This window comes from Danaus plexippus, chromosome 6 (genome assembly GCF_018135715.1).
Source record: "Danaus plexippus chromosome 6, MEX_DaPlex, whole genome shotgun sequence".
In the NCBI taxonomy this organism is placed as follows: domain Eukaryota; kingdom Metazoa; phylum Arthropoda; class Insecta; order Lepidoptera; family Nymphalidae; genus Danaus; species Danaus plexippus.
In genome coordinates, this window is record NC_083540.1 from 5,084,318 (window position 1) to 5,100,571 (window position 16,254).

Consider the following 16,254-nt stretch of genomic DNA (forward strand, 5'->3'; position numbering starts at 1 on the left):
TTTCAGCAACCGTGATCTCGGGCAGACGAGATGTCAGAAACGTCGGGAGTATGTAGTTTTTTACAAAAATAAATCACGCGTAGTTTAGCCGAAAAATACTAGTTTCATTTAAATGAATAAAACTCGCGAAAATCTTAGATCTCATCATGTAAGTAATTGATCAGGTTTCAATTTACCAAGTCAGATATCGTGCTGCATATATTCATTCTATAGATAAATCCTTTCATATTTAATACTTTCGTAAATATATTCACTCGTAAAACGTGTCGATGGCCATAGAAAAAAATAACAATTTAATATGTCGGTAAAATCAAACTCAGTAATGTATTTGGAAGATTTTCTTCACCAAAAGTTATTACAATATATTTGATAATAATTAACTTATTATTAAAACACATGCCGATACTCTAAAATACTACACATAAGGTATAGTATGCATATACTTAAACAACAACTCAAAATCACGAAGGCTTTGAAGCAGAACATCACTAGGTCCAACATTAAGTTTAAAGAAAAATCCACAAACTATTTAAAAACTATAAAAATACTTATTGTAATAATGCTCCTACTATAAGTATTTCGAAAGTAGGTTTCTCGCGACCTGTTTGCTTAAATAAATATAATGTTTCGGCATTAACAACTGGCACAATCAAAAATTAAATATATTTATTATAATTATATAATTAATATATATTAGATTATTTAGTATTGTGCTTTTAAGTATCAAACACAGCCATTTTATAATTCTATTAGTTTCTTGTAATCTAAGCTAAGTTTGCTTTATTATTCATTAAATCTAAAATATATAATATAAAGGTTATTCACTTATACTTATTATAGAAGTCGTTATAAACCAATTAACCGAATTCCAAATTTCAATGAAGATATTTCTGGTTATATAAATCTCATGAGTCAGATATACATTAGTATTTTTTTTAATTTAAGACCTAATACACCAAGAAGGTGCTGTTTTTTATTTGGTAATATTCAAATACTTCGTTACGCAGATCGATAGTTCGAACATGATTGAGCCTTTTAGCTACTGCCTTTCTAAAGATATCAACAACGGCAATCGTAACTGCTATTCAATAATGGTAATGTACTAAACACCTACATACGTAAAGCGGCTTATCATAACAATCATAAAAGAAAATATAAATTGTATATAAACACCATTAGGGTAGACCTAATTACGGAAATTAAAATATCCCTATAAATTTGAACCTAAACTTTACATTTAGGAATATTGAACTTAAAAAAATACATCTTAATTACGACACAAAGAATATAATTTTTAGTAGGTATTGAGCTTCATTAAAAACTATCGAGTTATATATATATTATAAATTATCCAAACCAAGTTATATTTTAATTACCTAAATTTTGCTTTTTCAATAAATGGTATAAAAAAATGAAATGAAAATTTTAAAATAAGTCATGTAAAATTATTTTCCTCTATATATTTCAATGATGCGGTCTTGATCGACATATTCAAAGATGTGAGGCGCGTCCATTAATATACCGACGGTCCCTGCTGTGGTCACTATGAAGAATATGTATAGTTGTAATCGATCTATGACCATAGCCACATATTTCCAATCTTCTCTAGTCTGTGGAAGAAATAAAAAATTGTCAGACTTTCTAGAACCTTCGAACTCTATGAATACAGTCGGATAAAGCTTACTTGAATATAGAGATCTTCATTCCGTAAATGTTCTGCGATGAATTCCACAGCTTCCGTGGCCTTGGCCGCTTCGGGAGATAAGAGTAGTGAGTCGGAACTCTCGGATTCCCGTCGGTTGTCGAGGCCGAGCGCTCCGAGTCCTCCCAGCGCGCCCACCTCGCCTCCACCCGACGCGCGGTTTATTTTACAGTTGGGATGATGTAAGTCCGAAAGTTCCATAGCCTCCATTTTACCTTGTTTAGAACCAATTGAGCTGAAAAAAATATGCTAATTTCGTAAAAACCATACTACGATATAACATTTTAATTTAAGATTGTAGTAATCCAAATACAAGAGAATGCCTGGTGATTAAGACTTTTACCTTATATGTTTGGGCAAGTCATGAGTGGCTGTTGGATGTGGCGGAGCGCCCATTCCCGGCATTTCCATCATCCAACGCAGCCTTGTTTTGCGCGGTCGTCGCATAAGCAGAGCTGCTGGTAAGTAGTGTAAAAAGACGCTCCTTATCCAGAGAGGCATTCTTGAAAAAATATCTTTATTAGAAAGGCATTTTGTATGAGAATAATTATTATAATGAGGTCTAAGACTTACACGAGTATTCATTGAAATGAAATTAATATCTTTCGGATTACTTCGCGTATTTTATTATTTTAAAAACTGCATACTCCCGACGTTTCGATTACTTTTCAGAAACCGTGGTTACGGGCAGACGAGATGTGAATTCACATGTAGTTTTTAAAATAATAAAATACGCGTAGTAATCCGAAAAATATTAGTTTCATTTAAGTATCATTATTTTTTAATAGAATTTTACCTATGAGTCCGAGGTCCCCTAAAGTTCCAGTTGATTATGATTACTGTAACGAGGATACTGACGGTGTTCATAATAAATGTAAACAGTAAATATTTTGCTATTAACGGCAGAACCAGTGACGTGGGAGGAAGAATTTTTGAAACAAGCAGCAGGAACACGACCAGTGACAGTAAAATACTGATGCCCAAAGTCACCTGGGAATTAAAATTTATATGAATAAATACGACATTACTCTATGCTTAACAGATTTAGTGGAGTGCAAACACATTAATACACGACTTACTTTTTCACCAGCCTCGGCGGGCAAGTAGAACACAAGTACACAGAGAAATGATATTAAAACTGTCGGCAAGATTAAGTTAACGGTATAAAATAATGTCTTTCTTCGGATAATTATGTAGAAAGTGATGTCTGTTTCAGTCGGATGATTGCCCTCATAGATATTTAAATAAGCTGGTACTTCTATAATGTCCCAAGTGCCCGACTTCCAGTAATCCGAGAGGTCTACAAAGTTTTTATTGTTGTAGAGTGCAAGTGACACTTGATCGCCGTTGAATGTCCACGATCCGAACTTCATTATGCAAGTCTGCTGATCGAATGGAAAGTATGTGACGTCAATGGTGCACGAGCTCTGAAAAAACGTTAGAGCTTATCAGTAACTTATATAATAAATATTATATATATAACAACCTCTCATACTTGGTAAATTGCCGGTGGAACCCAAAGAACCTCGCCGTTTGGATAAATGAGCACGTTAGATTTGTATCTCACTTCGTAATTACCGTCGGCGCTTTGAAAAATAAAAAGAAATTACATTTAATTGTATTTTATGTTAGTATTAGTTTTTATTCAATGGATATCATTACTCACTTGTTGAATAACACGATATCTGGTTTCCAGACCTTATCAGGTGGTAGCCGCAGCACACCGATGCCGCCGTAGTCAGCCTCATCCCACATCAGCTGGTAATCCATCCAAACCAGCCTTAGCCATACGTTCGATTTCATTATTTGATTTTTTTCATTCTACGATAATTGAATACATTATAAAATTATTTCTTTACCTAATTTATGTTGCCAAAGCTGTATCTAGTACATCTAGTGATAGGGATATAAACTTACAACGTTAATGAGCTGTACAAAGGCGAGGCCGAATCTAACGTCCACTTTCTGTGTCATATTCTGAACGGGTCGTATGAGCTTGTTGTAACCTCGGAAAAGATCTCGGACAAGTCGTTCTTCGTCTTCGGAACACCATCCTAATATAGCAATACAATCATATTTAATTAAATAAAATGGAATGTTCAATGGCACCAAGTAATTGAGGATATAGAATAAAAAGTTGGACTTAGAAAAGATTATGAAATATAAAATAAAATATTATATACTAGGAAAATGCCTAAGATTCGGTATTATAACATGTATATGTACACTTTTGAAATTTAATATACTCGCGCACTGTGCTACAGAGAAGCTGCAGCGACGATCAATAAGGAACAAACCGGGAGATAAAATAAACATCGAATTAAACTAAAATTATATTGAAAATAAAATTACATTAAAGACTTTCTTAAACATTATTACTTATATAAAGAACGAGTATGATTAACTGATTATTTACTTTAACAGCTTTTTTGTTAGACAAAAAATTATAAGTCCAAAACGAAATAAAACGAACCTATTATAATTTTATCGCATTTACGAAAAACAAAAATGATTTACCTGAATATAGTGCCGCTAAAAGTAAGACGACGAGTAAGGGAGCGCGCGACCTAGCCGTCATGGCGGCGGTCACTGCCGCACGCGGCAAACGCGATTCCTCCCGTGCCGCGCCCAAACCTATACAGCCTACACCCTTCCAGCTAGAACCTACACTGATATACACTCATATATACCCAAACCGACACTGTCAACTTAGTTACTAAAATTGAAGCGAATATCCATTTATGTGATAAGGAATCTCGTCTTTCTATTAAGATTGTAAGTCCTCACGAAAGTGCGATAAAGGAATGCCATTTGATTCGCACGTTATAATTTCGTATTTTTAATTGGTTGCATTACGTAATACAGATTTATCTTTTCAAGGCGTAATAAAATATGAAACAAATTAGTTAAATTGTCCCACTTAATTCCTTCTTAGATCCTTTTTCAGGAAAAAAAAATAAAACTAAAATTTGCGAACAATTCTAAATCCTTATAAATTAATATATATACTGAGACCGTTTTTACACCATTATCAGAAATTGTAGTAGTAATGCCTTGATTGTTACATATAAGATGTCCTATTTCTTCATCATTTTACAAAGTTATCAGTTTTATATTAACGTTATTAAATTCACATAGTTATTTCGTTTTAGAATTTGTTATCCTTTGCTATCAGAAATTACGTAACTTGTTTCTCATAAGAATGGAGTAATTTACAATTACTCTAAAATTTTTCTGTTCTGACAACTTACATGTTTTTATGCGAGTTTTTTTAACAGAGTTTAATTTAAAATTTTAAATCTTGAACAGCCAGACGTTACGCAGTACATTTTTGGAGTCCGGATTTTACTTTACTGAATGTGTGCGCATGTGCAGTTATCCCGTGGGATAGCATTGATTGTCTACGGTTGCTCAGCTGGCTTCAAAAGTGAATAAAAATATATAGGTCATGGCCTATAATGTATCTTAAGTTTTATGTTTCTTTCTTAAGGGAAATATATGTGGCGGGGTGAAATAAAAGATTTCTTCATTTATTTATCTTTAATAAACAAAGTGCAATTCAGAGTATTAACCCTAACAATTGAACAAATTACGTGGACCAACATCGTCCCAACTCCGACGTGGATTTGGTGCATTACAAACCTATCCAATATAAAGATAGGTTTACCCAACAATGGGTGACCTAATGCGCCTTATCCTCCGCGCGGCTCTCCACACCCGTAAGGGTTCCGGAGATTTTATTATAATAACAATAAATAAATAAAGGGATGATAGAAAACACCGGCTTATAATCACATTCGCTTCGCAACTTCCAAAGAAGCGCCTATGATTAATAAGTAGCATTTTGCCTAAAAAAAGGAAAACTAAGTTTAAGATTGCCTGCGAGGGTACAGTCGACTCGCTATTCATGAGTGTATCCGCGCAGCTCTTTTTCTTTTATAGTTTTCTTTTTAAGAGGGTTACAGTGTTTTCTATATGGAAAAGTATAAAACAAATAAACTTCTTTTTCGAAGACAGTAAATGGTTTTCCTGTCATGATATAAACTTACAGTATTGCCATTTAGACTGGTATTTGGAGGGTCGCTTGTTATAACCGTCACAAAACTAATCAAGATCTACAGTAAAATCAGAACTGTTTAATAACATATGGATGTTTTCCTAATCTGTTTTCATAATAATAATAGTATACCATAGTTTGTCCAACAATAAAACAGGTAATCAAAACCAACATGTAAGTCATATTTTCAAAGGTATGTTTACCTTTTGTGGTTTAAATACTTATTGAAAAAGCTAACAATATTTCAAAATTCGATCATGATTTAATGTATGAATTACCACAATGTAATGTTTATTTATTTGTATAATTTGCTCCGAAAGACCCAAGTATGAATTTAATAAAATAATATTTTAATTTACTACAACTTTTAACGATCATTTTATTAAGCTATAGCTTGGATATTTTACCATTTATAACAATATCGACCCGTTCACAACGAGGCTTATCACAACCTGTACCAATTGAATCAACATTGTTTGTAAAGTTCTATTCTAGCTACTGACACAAATACATCCGAAAATAAAGTTAGGGACCATAACCACGATTCACGGAATCGAACAAGAAGGAAATGAAGGGCCAATGCTTTCCTGCCCCAGTTCTAAATTGTACAAACATTTTAAGATTTAAGAAAGATATAACAAAGTTTAAATTTTCAATGCGACAGGTCGTTAAACGGTAAGAAGGAAGACTTTGTGCTACAAGTTTAAATACGACTGAAATAGCTGTCGTAAATCTTAGTCAGATAATTTGACTATATTAGATTTGATATATATGTTACCTGTGCCTTTGGTCTTTAAAAAACCAAGTATTATATGATTTTAGCAAATTAGGAAGTACTGTCAAAAAATATTTATATAGCGTGTCAATATTGTAGCATGAGCAAAGGGACACCATTTGAGAAAGAAAACTAAAGTACAGTTTTCTTTTCAAATTAAGTATATACCAGTCATGTATATAGAAGAGCATAGATTGAGCCGCTGAATGAGAGGCCAGGAAGAAGAAGACAGAAACTGGATAGGCAGTTCTTTGGTGGAATGCATTAGGTTGGCAGTCAGCGGTAACTTATTTCTATAGGGGGGCGTGGGTGACGAGGCAGGCGGCGGCAACTCCAACGTCGCGGCTTCGACACCCGCACCGCTTCACACATCACAACTTAATTTATATTCGCGGTATCACAGAACGTTACGCATGCGCAGACGCAAGCGGGCGGGTCGCTACGACACCATGATGTGTGGTGCGGACAGTAGCACGGCTAGCGTGGCAATGATTGTGAACAGGGTAAAGATAATAAGGCACAGTCTGTCCACGACCATGGCAGCGAATTTCCAGTCGCGCGAAATGTCCGCCTCTTCGTCGTCTGTGCGCATCTGTGAACAAATTGAGTATAAATTATATTGATCATCGTATTTGTATTGTAAAAAAATACTGTTTGATGAACGGTAGATGTAATACCTTATCTGTGATGACTCGAAGCTCTTTTAGTATCAAAGAGAGTTCGTAGTCGACACCAAAACAGCTATGCGCCGCTAAACCCGCGCCATTTTCTTCACCACTTCTGCAAAAATATTTTTCTGTAACCGTCTGTAAAATGGTGTATCCTAGTCTACGGGTACGGCAGGGGAACGTAGGTCTCTACAGGAGTTATGCTGACAAAGTGAAAGAATAGACCCAAGATCCGAAGAATTTAGAGAAGATATGATATGATATCCACTATGTCGATTAAAATGATATTTATTAAATGTTTCTAAGCTGTTCGGCCGGGTAAACTGCGGAACGTTCGAGGCGGGGTTTAGTATTGTAACCGTGCTATTTACGGAGAGTAGTGTTCGTGTAGATCGTCGAGGGACCTGTAGTATCGGCAGCAGGGTGGTTGTTGCGCGTGGGTATGCCGGAAGTCATCATCGATGTCGAGCACATTGGCTAATAGCGACTTTGAAGATCGCTCGCGCAATTCCAAGTCTGGGGGAGGAGGCGCGCGAGCTGGCGGTGGAGTAGTCGCTGAACCCGGTCGCGACATTCGAAGAATCCAAGGTAGCCAATACAAAAACACGCACCGAATCTAAGAAAGTAAATATATTTTAATTTAAAACTATCATTCAATGAGATTTATTTCATGAATTCGGTTTAAATACATATAAAATGATGTGTTAGATATCCATATATATCTGAGTACCTACCCAATCACTCATTTCGTGTGTATTCGCATGTCTATGATGGTAATTAAGGATAAGAATTGTTGATACGACAGAAGATGCCACCATAAACATAATGCAGTTAAAATATGTGCCTAGTAGAGGTACTGCATCTGACGTTGCTGGCATCGTCTCTGCTACCATGTTCAAAAATACTGTCAGAGACAGCAATATTGTAACACCTAGTAAAAGAAACATGTTAAAATAACATATATATATGTATACTATGAATTAAGATTTAATTGTTTACCTAACGAGAGTTTTTCACCAGAATCCGGTGGCAACGTGAACCCTAACAATGCCATGGAAGCAATAAGAACACACGGCACGATAAGATTGAAAAAATAGTATAAAGTCTTCCGCCGAATAACTACTGCGAAGGTTATGTCAATATATGGCTCGGGGCAACAGTTGTAGTAGATCTCATTACGTTTTCCTGGTACTCCTGTGCACAAATAAGAACACAAACATATAGTAAACAGAGAATCATATATATTCTGATAACTTAGAGCATAAAAATGTAATATTTAACCTATAAGTTCCCATTCTCCGTTTGTAACAAAACTACTTATATCTCCGCCGGCTTCATCTTGCAATTGAAGATCCAGCTGAAAAAGACATGATATCAATGAAATCTTAGTCATCATCGACAGAAACAAAACATTTGTATTGACTTACTTGATAACCATCGTATGTCCAACTCCCAAACTTCATTTCGCATCTTTGGTCGTCAAAAGGAAACCAGGTTATGTCTATTTTGCAAGTGCTTTTAAAGATTCCAGGCGGTACGTAGAGACAGGAGCCGTTGTTTCGCACTACTACATTTGTAGGGTAGGTGCTATCAAAACCTTCGTCTGCACTGTTAAAATAAATATTTAAGGTGATATTAAATCCCGAATTAAAATAAAATAGCTGTTGTTTGTTTTAAATAAAAGATACCTGTTGTACATAAGCACGTCTGGTTTCCATAATCTATGTGGTGGAACGCGTAAATCTTTGACTCCGCCAAAGTCCGAAGTGTTCCATCTCAAATTCATGTCATTCCATTCCTAGGTATAATTATTATTAATGCTTTGTTATGTACATTGATAAGCTGTTTACAATTCAAAGCTTTTATGACAGATAATTTTTTTAGATAACAATATTATCTTATAAGATATATGAAATACTTACAAGTTTGAGCCAGATGTTTGTTATTAAGAGCTGGTTCTTTTCATCCTGCAACATTTTTATATATAGCAATATTTAAAAGAAAACAACAATTGAATTATTTCGGACGTAATTTATATTAATTTTAAGGTGATATTTCTGGTCAAACATTTTAAGGTATTTAATGCGTCAAAATTGAAAGTCTATTAACATGAAAAGAAAATTTTTGTATAATCATTTCTTACATTGCATTCTCTTATAGTAGGAGATAACTTTATTCCAAGGTTTTTGATAAAGCTAATTTAGATAAGGTATTAAAAATTACCACGTCAATGATCTGCATAAGCGTGAGGCCGAAGGAGAGCTGGAGTGGATCGCTCTCGTTGACTACGGGTCGCTCCAGCACGTTGTAATGGTCCAGCAGATGGTGCAGCAGCCGCTTCTCGTGATAGCCGCAGCTTACCTCTGGTCACATACAATAGAATATTCCAGAATGATATGGGTATTGACAGTGCTAATTTGTTGAATGATATAATAGCATTCACTTAAAATAATTTAATTTAAGCATTTTTTTTATCACTGTGTCGTGCTATTGTTATTATATATATGTAATTATGATATATTTTTATTCAGTCACGGTCATAATTATAATTGTGACTAGTGAGCGTCTTAAGATTCATCTTTTAAATGAAGACGTAAAGAATGGGTAAGTTATGAGTGATTGTGTAATAAATTGGATCATAAACACGATTGTAATGGAACTTAATGGTTCCTTTAAACCATTGGTTTGGATTGGATTGAAGCTATTGAGCTTGGATGATGAGAAATGAATACGCTTATTATGATCTTTATTGCAATATAAACATGCATATTGTAATTAACCCCTATGTAAAATAAGCATAGTTATATAGCGCATCTCTTCGTTACATATGTGTGCAACGGTTGTAAATTTTTTAAAATCCAAAAATGAACGATCAATTTCAAGTAAATCTTAACGAAATGTACGACATGAACAGTGGATATTAAAACTTAATTGCGTGCCTAAAAAAGGGAGATGAGATTTAAAGTGACCCGCATACATTGCAGAATGGCTTTTGATGAAATTGAAGTAATAATATATATTATATATTATAATTTCAAAGTAATAAAGAGTATGTTCAAAAAATTATAACATAAAATCAATAGAAAAATCTTTAACAACAGAAGTGTTTAAAGGAATTTAATTATTAGTATTATTATTTATTTGAGTTCACAGGAAAATTAATAGCAGGAATTGGTATTGTTTTTGAATTAATGAGATAACTTATTTTATTTTTCATACAGGAATACATTAAATATCATTTTTGGCATATGCTTTTGTTAAATTTTTGCATCATACTAGCAACATTATTGTAAGCTCTGATGTATATGTTGAAATTAAAATTAAGAGAATGTGGTAGTTTCTACCAGTAAAAAAATAATAATGAGTCCCACCAGTAATTAATACAAACCAAGGTAAATAATTAATCGTATTTAAATTTTTATTGAATTAAAATATTGATATATTAGAATTTTCGTAAAAGCCTTGATTTGAAAAAAATGTACTTTAAATAATTAATTAATCATTAGTTCAGTAATAATCCGCTTCGTGTTCTCATAAGGGGCTTACAGAGAGCATTTTCCCTTTGATTTTTAATAAGACTATAAAATAACCTAAATTAGGACTTAATCCGCACTCGGGCTTTGTTACGGAATCTCATCCTTGTTACATTATCTGACGATAAATGCTCTTGAGATTGCTCCCAATAAAATGCCAACGCTTAAAAGCACATTCTTTTGTGTAGAATATTCCAGGCATACTTTTTTCTTACATAAATATTTCCTTGGTATTTCGGAACCCGAATTACATTAGAAGCGAGCTGAAACGTGCCAGATGTGGGCGCTGAGTAGACACGATTACACAAAAGGCATATCAGAGTAATGATAAATTTGCAGTACATCTAAAGTATTCACCAATTTTGTGGAAATTCTTTTAGATCTACTACGTTTGCCTTAAAAAGATATTATATGTCCTCTAATTATTTCCTTATTTATAATACTCTTTGACTGTAACAAAAAAAAATCCCGAAGTTCAGTAAACTCTATTAGATATCTTTTTGTCAATAAATTGTGTTTTTTATTGACTTCAGTAGTTATGAGAAATGAAGAATTTTCTTAATTTATGATTTTATTCAATTATAAAAATGTGTCATGGAACATTTTATATTCTTATCAAGATATGGAATTATAGTTTTGTAGTATTAATGAAATGACAATTGCCTCATTTTATGCTACTTCGGATAAAGAAAAATTCAGAAATGCAATGTGATGGGATGCTAATCTTACCCCCCGGCCAGAGCAGAGCGAGCAGTAGCAGCAGGCCCGCGGGCGCCGCCAGCAGCGAGCGGCGCGCCCGGCGGCCCGCCATGTCAGCGCCGCGAGCCCGCGCCGCGCCCCCCCATCACCCGCCCGACCCGCGACACTCGCGACACCAGCGACACCGGCCCCCGCTTCCCTACGCCGCACACCCCTCTATACCGTTCCGTCGAATACGGTCAGCTTCAAATTTAATTCTTTTATGGTTTTCATAAATTAAATTTTGTTCAGGACCGCTTCTCGACGGCCACGCGTGCCGTCCGATCCTCGAGCATCGCCGACTGCGCCGCCGCTGGGTCTGTCTAGTTACGTTGTGTTTTTGAGCATTGTTGTTCAGCGGAGTGCGGCCGACCGTGGGGCAGCGGAGCCGCCGGTGTGCGGACTGGCGGAGGCGTCGTCGACGCGCAGCCGCGTCAGGCGTCGCAGCAACGCGCCGCGCCGCACCACACCACACCGCACCACTCCGCACCACACCGCGCCGCCGCCCATTCAAGCGCCGCCGCGCGTTCATCAGCCGCTTTTTGCACCCTATAGCCGCACCACCGCACAAACACCCCTTACCCTATCTATCTAATTATGCCAAAGTAGCAGTTTTTAATATAGGATGTAATAGCTGATAAGGGGTTTTGTCTAATCATCAATAAATATAATTAAAAGAATCAATGTTATTTATTTATAATTAATTATACTACAGCAATCGCGCTCAAGACAGCTATTACATTAAAATTCTATTACAAAAAATATTATTGAAAATTGTTGTTAGTAGCAACATTTTTTTGGAAAAAAAATAAATAAATTTGTCATCAGAGTTACAAGTAGGCCATGTGTTATTTAATCATCATAGGAACTTATCGAATTCTTTGCGGTTTAATGTTTTTTTATTTTCAAAGCAATGAGAAAAAGTTTCACTTTTCACAAAAAATATAGCTCCATACATCCGGTGACATCATTGAAGAACGAGGATAATACACTACATTCATTCCAATCAGTTACGGCTCTAATGGGGTTAAGAATGAGATGAGTTCGAAATCCGACGGTTGCAATTTTGAGTGTTGAATTTTGTGGTTGTGTCAAGAGGAGGCGGGGCGCGGGGATGTTGCGCGGCTTGCGATCAATGAGGGACACTGCCCTCTTCCTCGTACCCCTCGCCCCGGCTTTACTGCAATCTAGGTACCATCGTAGCATCGCGAAACGGTGACTTCACTAATTCGCACATTGACTCTAAAGACACCACATAATATAGATTTTCATTCAACATTTTTACGTGTACATTTTAACTAGACGTCATACGTTATCTTTTATTAAAATGTCAGCTGATTTATAATTTTACAGTTTTTATTCTTCTCTCGATTTTTGTTGATTATGAATCGTTCATTGACTACTAAATCGATTGTATGTATGTTTTTTGTTTTTTTTACAAATTAGACAAGTTAGTTAAATTCTTATAACAATTTTATTAATTTATAGATTTTATATTAGCTAGAAGGAAGATCACAAATAATTAATTTCTAACCCAATCCTGGTACTAGAACAATGGCACATTGAACGTTCAATATCTAGTTTTGCACTTATAGGGAGTCGTATTATATTTGGTAAATGTGTCTATGGGTAACTTTGCGAAACTCGGTGAAAGCCTCCTAGGAGCACACTGAATGGCTCACTAAGAACAAAAGCGGTTCATTTGCTAGAATATAGGTGAAATAAAGAACCTTCTATAACTCAAATGTCAAAAGTAAAGGTTAAATGTTAACGAACAAATGAGAAACGGCGAACTATTACACTAGATACGTTTGAAGTCATTGCGTAAGACAATTAAAGGAATGAAATGAGTGCTGCGGCTCCAACGATACATTATGCATAATAGTATTTAATCTAATATAATGACTTACACAAATTATAACTTCCACCTTTTTGCATATTGGGGTGTCTATTTGTAATATTGAAATAACCATTTTTTATTACATGCATATGAATATAATAATATATACGGTACATACACCAAAATAGCATTATTTTAAATTTTTGTCTGACTGTTTTTTAGAAATTGCTCTACCGATTTTGACGGGATTTTTATTGGCAGGTATCTAATGTAATTAGGAGTAAATTAGGTTACTTTTTATATCGATCCCGAATCCCGATCTCGAAATTAAGTGTTGTCAATCGGGCGCATGCGGCGCTTAAAAGTTTTTCATTGCTTTTAGTTTTCTTTAAGCAGACGGAGACGCGGGTAACATATAGTAAATAATGTACTTGTAACTTTAAACTTTTAAAAATTATTTCTTAAAGCAATCTTATATCTATCAAAAAATCAGAAGAATACAGATGAGTTACAGAAGAAATTCAAATGCATATGATGGCTTGCAATTGTACAGAATGGACAATTACTTGGTTATTTTTACTTGCTGCAATTGTTATTACTTCATTAATTTTCTAAATAGATACATAAGACTGAAAATGTTAGCTTATTTTATTTTTATACTGAGCTTGACTGAAAATGCGAAAATCTTTAATTGAAAAGTTTATTTATGTGTGTAAGAAAAAATTCAAAACATTATAAAGAAACGTGATGTGCAAAAGATAACTTATCTCTTAATAAAGATCTCTATGACAAACCCTTTTAATAAAAAAAATCAAGAGCAGCAATTGCGGTGTAGGAATGATATGGAGGGGAGGGGCATACCTGTAGAGATCTGCATAGTGATAATGTAGAGAAGAAATATTTTTAGAGATTTTATCAATGAATAAAGAAATGAGTAAGGGAGACAGTACGCCGCCTTGTGATATCCTGGAAGATGATTCTATCTCATCACATAAGCTTTCATCGAATTTCCCAATCTGCTGACGACCAACGAGGTAAGATTTAAGCCACTTAACAGCAGTCGGAGTAATCGAGAGAGTAGTAGAAATACCTAGTATAACGTCGAAGTCAACTGAATTAAATGCATTATTGAAGTCTATAAGAATTTATACAGCTAGTTTATTGATGTCTATACAGGTCACGGGATGTTATATGTTACTTTCAATAATGCAGAACTGGTACTGTGGTGGAGTCTGAAATTGGATTTAAAGGGACTCAGGAGATTTCTATAGCAGAGGTATTCAGAAAATATTTGTGAACAATTTTTCAAGAACTTTAGAAGGATATGGAGAATAGAGATAGGTATCTCTATTCTTTCTATGGAGAATAGATCATAGATGATGAAGAAGGGTTAGGCAGATTAGATAGCGGAATACTGTTAGTAGATTTCCAGTCTGTAGGAAATTAATATTATGAAATGAGGACGTCCATTCAATGCATTTAAGTTAACATATAGAAAGGTACTATTGGAATGATTACCAACACCTACTGAGATTCAGAATACAGAGTTTGAGTTTGCAACCTTGAAGTATTGCAAATAGAGGATAAAATATACCGACGCTTTGCGTCCGTACATATACATGTTTATTATTCCAGATATTTCGCAGCTTTTTGTACGCAACATGGTTATTGACCATTATAGATTTGATTTTCGGATTAAGCCAGGGCTTGGGATTCTGTCTAACTCGTATACGTCTTATCGAAGTATGGACGTCGTAAAGTTTTAATAGATTTGATAATAATATAGTAAATAGACTGACAAAGAAACAAAAAAAAAAAAAATAATTTTATAGTAATAGTCTTCCTCTTCACCACAATTCTAAGGTCTTCAAAGATAGAGCGATTGGGTTTATACTGAGATTTCCTGCTTACCATTTAGGTTATCATCTCTAAATATGGAAAGCATCAGGTGAGACCATCCCCAAGAGCATTCTAGTTGTTATTAAAAATTACGCTTCCAACATCATAAAGCAATATTATTTATCCAGATTGTAATCCTACATAGATACTGTTGTCATAACTTTTGTAAATTGTATTATTTTTATATTTACCGTACTACTAGTAAGGATTTATTGTTTACTAGTAACTTATTAAATTTAAAGATAGAATATATTTTACTTTGAGAAGCTTGTTTAGCCTAAATAATGAAATTATGAGAGTATAATGCAATACTGGTAAGCTTCGGATATAGATTTAATTTCCATAACCATTAATCAATATGCCTACATATTATAAGACAGTAAAAATCTAATGTCTGTACATTAAATATTTTCCAAAAAACTGATAGGAGGCAATTGAAGAAGAGTCATAGAAACCAAAAAGACAATTTTTGGAATTTTTGTCTGTCTGTCTGTCTATCTGTTACGTTATAACCTCAAAACTACTCAACGGATTTGAACGCGGTTTTCACATTTGGATTACATATAATTAGGAGCATTCTCAAAACTTTGTTTAGTCAAAATAAGAAGTTATGGTCAATTTTAAGTTTGATATTTACATATATGGTAATGCGAAAAGCGACCAACGCGCGGGCGGAGCCGCGGGCAACAGCTAGTATACAATATTGTTATTTTTAAAATATTGCTTGCAATCAAATCTAAGTAATAACATATACCAGTTATTAAAAACACAAAACCAACACATACAATATAAAATTTTAGTTCATCATGATACAGAAAAAAAAAATCATAAGATTAGAGCCTTTTTAGATTATTGTATTAAAAGGTCTGCTTCTATAGAATTTGCTATTTTTCTAATAGGAATTTGCATCTTAACAATGATGGTTGTAATTTATTTCTAAAATATATTTAAAAATTACATATAAATATTCACAAATAAATTCATAATTTGCCCACAATAACATTGACTTCCGAGAGCATTATATTGTGATAAGCGGTTTCTA

The 16,254-nt window shown here is 34.4% G+C and overlaps 2 protein-coding genes across 3 annotated transcripts; both read right to left on the minus strand.

The window, feature by feature from the left end:
* Positions 1-345: 345 nt before the first annotated feature.
* LOC116779113 (acetylcholine receptor subunit beta-like 1) lies at positions 346-4,469 on the minus strand. The gene is made up of 9 exons (XM_061529997.1): positions 4,220-4,469; positions 3,620-3,756; positions 3,369-3,523; positions 3,198-3,288; positions 2,782-3,129; positions 2,499-2,692; positions 2,046-2,204; positions 1,685-1,937; positions 346-1,610 (listed from the first exon to the last, which is right to left on the minus strand). Exons 1-9 carry the CDS (start codon positions 4,278-4,280, stop codon positions 1,446-1,448), a joined length of 1,563 nt encoding a protein of 520 aa, XP_061385981.1. The 5' UTR covers positions 4,281-4,469; the 3' UTR covers positions 346-1,445.
* Positions 4,470-5,223: 754 nt separating this feature from the next.
* On the minus strand, positions 5,224-12,123 carry LOC116779111 (neuronal acetylcholine receptor subunit alpha-7). Of its 2 annotated transcripts, none has more exons than XM_032673287.2 (11): positions 11,465-12,123; positions 9,426-9,565; positions 9,125-9,169; positions 8,891-9,000; positions 8,630-8,810; positions 8,484-8,559; positions 8,202-8,396; positions 7,937-8,133; positions 7,574-7,818; positions 7,212-7,314; positions 5,224-7,126 (listed from the first exon to the last, which is right to left on the minus strand). In XM_032673287.2, the coding sequence occupies exons 1-11, from the start codon at positions 11,544-11,546 to the stop codon at positions 6,974-6,976; spliced, it is 1,527 nt and encodes a 508-aa protein (XP_032529178.2). In that variant the 5' UTR covers positions 11,547-12,123; the 3' UTR covers positions 5,224-6,973. The 2 variants fall into 2 exon arrangements, with proteins under 2 accessions (XP_032529178.2, XP_032529179.2); XM_032673288.2 differs by having other exon boundaries at positions 7,607-7,818; positions 11,465-12,122.
* Between the last annotated feature and the right edge of the window lie 4,131 nt (positions 12,124-16,254).

Excerpts from the sequence above, each read along its gene's own strand:
- LOC116779111 (XM_032673287.2), bottom strand. The coding sequence starts at position 11,546 with ATGGCGGGCCGCCGGGCGCGCCGCTCGCTGCTGGCGGCGCCCGCGGGC. Across the intron at positions 9,170-9,425 it reads TTATGCAGATCATTGACGTG|GATGAAAAGAACCAGCTCTT; the intron begins GTAATTTTTAAT and ends AAAATGTTGCAG. Across the intron at positions 7,127-7,211 it reads TTCGAGTCATCACAGATAAG|ATGCGCACAGACGACGAAGA; the intron begins GTATTACATCTA and ends ATTTGTTCACAG.
- LOC116779113 (XM_061529997.1), bottom strand. The coding sequence starts at position 4,280 with ATGACGGCTAGGTCGCGCGCTCCCTTACTCGTCGTCTTACTTTTAGCG. Across the intron at positions 3,130-3,197 it reads TTCCACCGGCAATTTACCAA|AGCTCGTGCACCATTGACGT; the intron begins GTATGAGAGGTT and ends ACGTTTTTTCAG. Across the intron at positions 1,611-1,684 it reads ATGAAGATCTCTATATTCAA|ACTAGAGAAGATTGGAAATA; the intron begins GTAAGCTTTATC and ends TTTCTTCCACAG.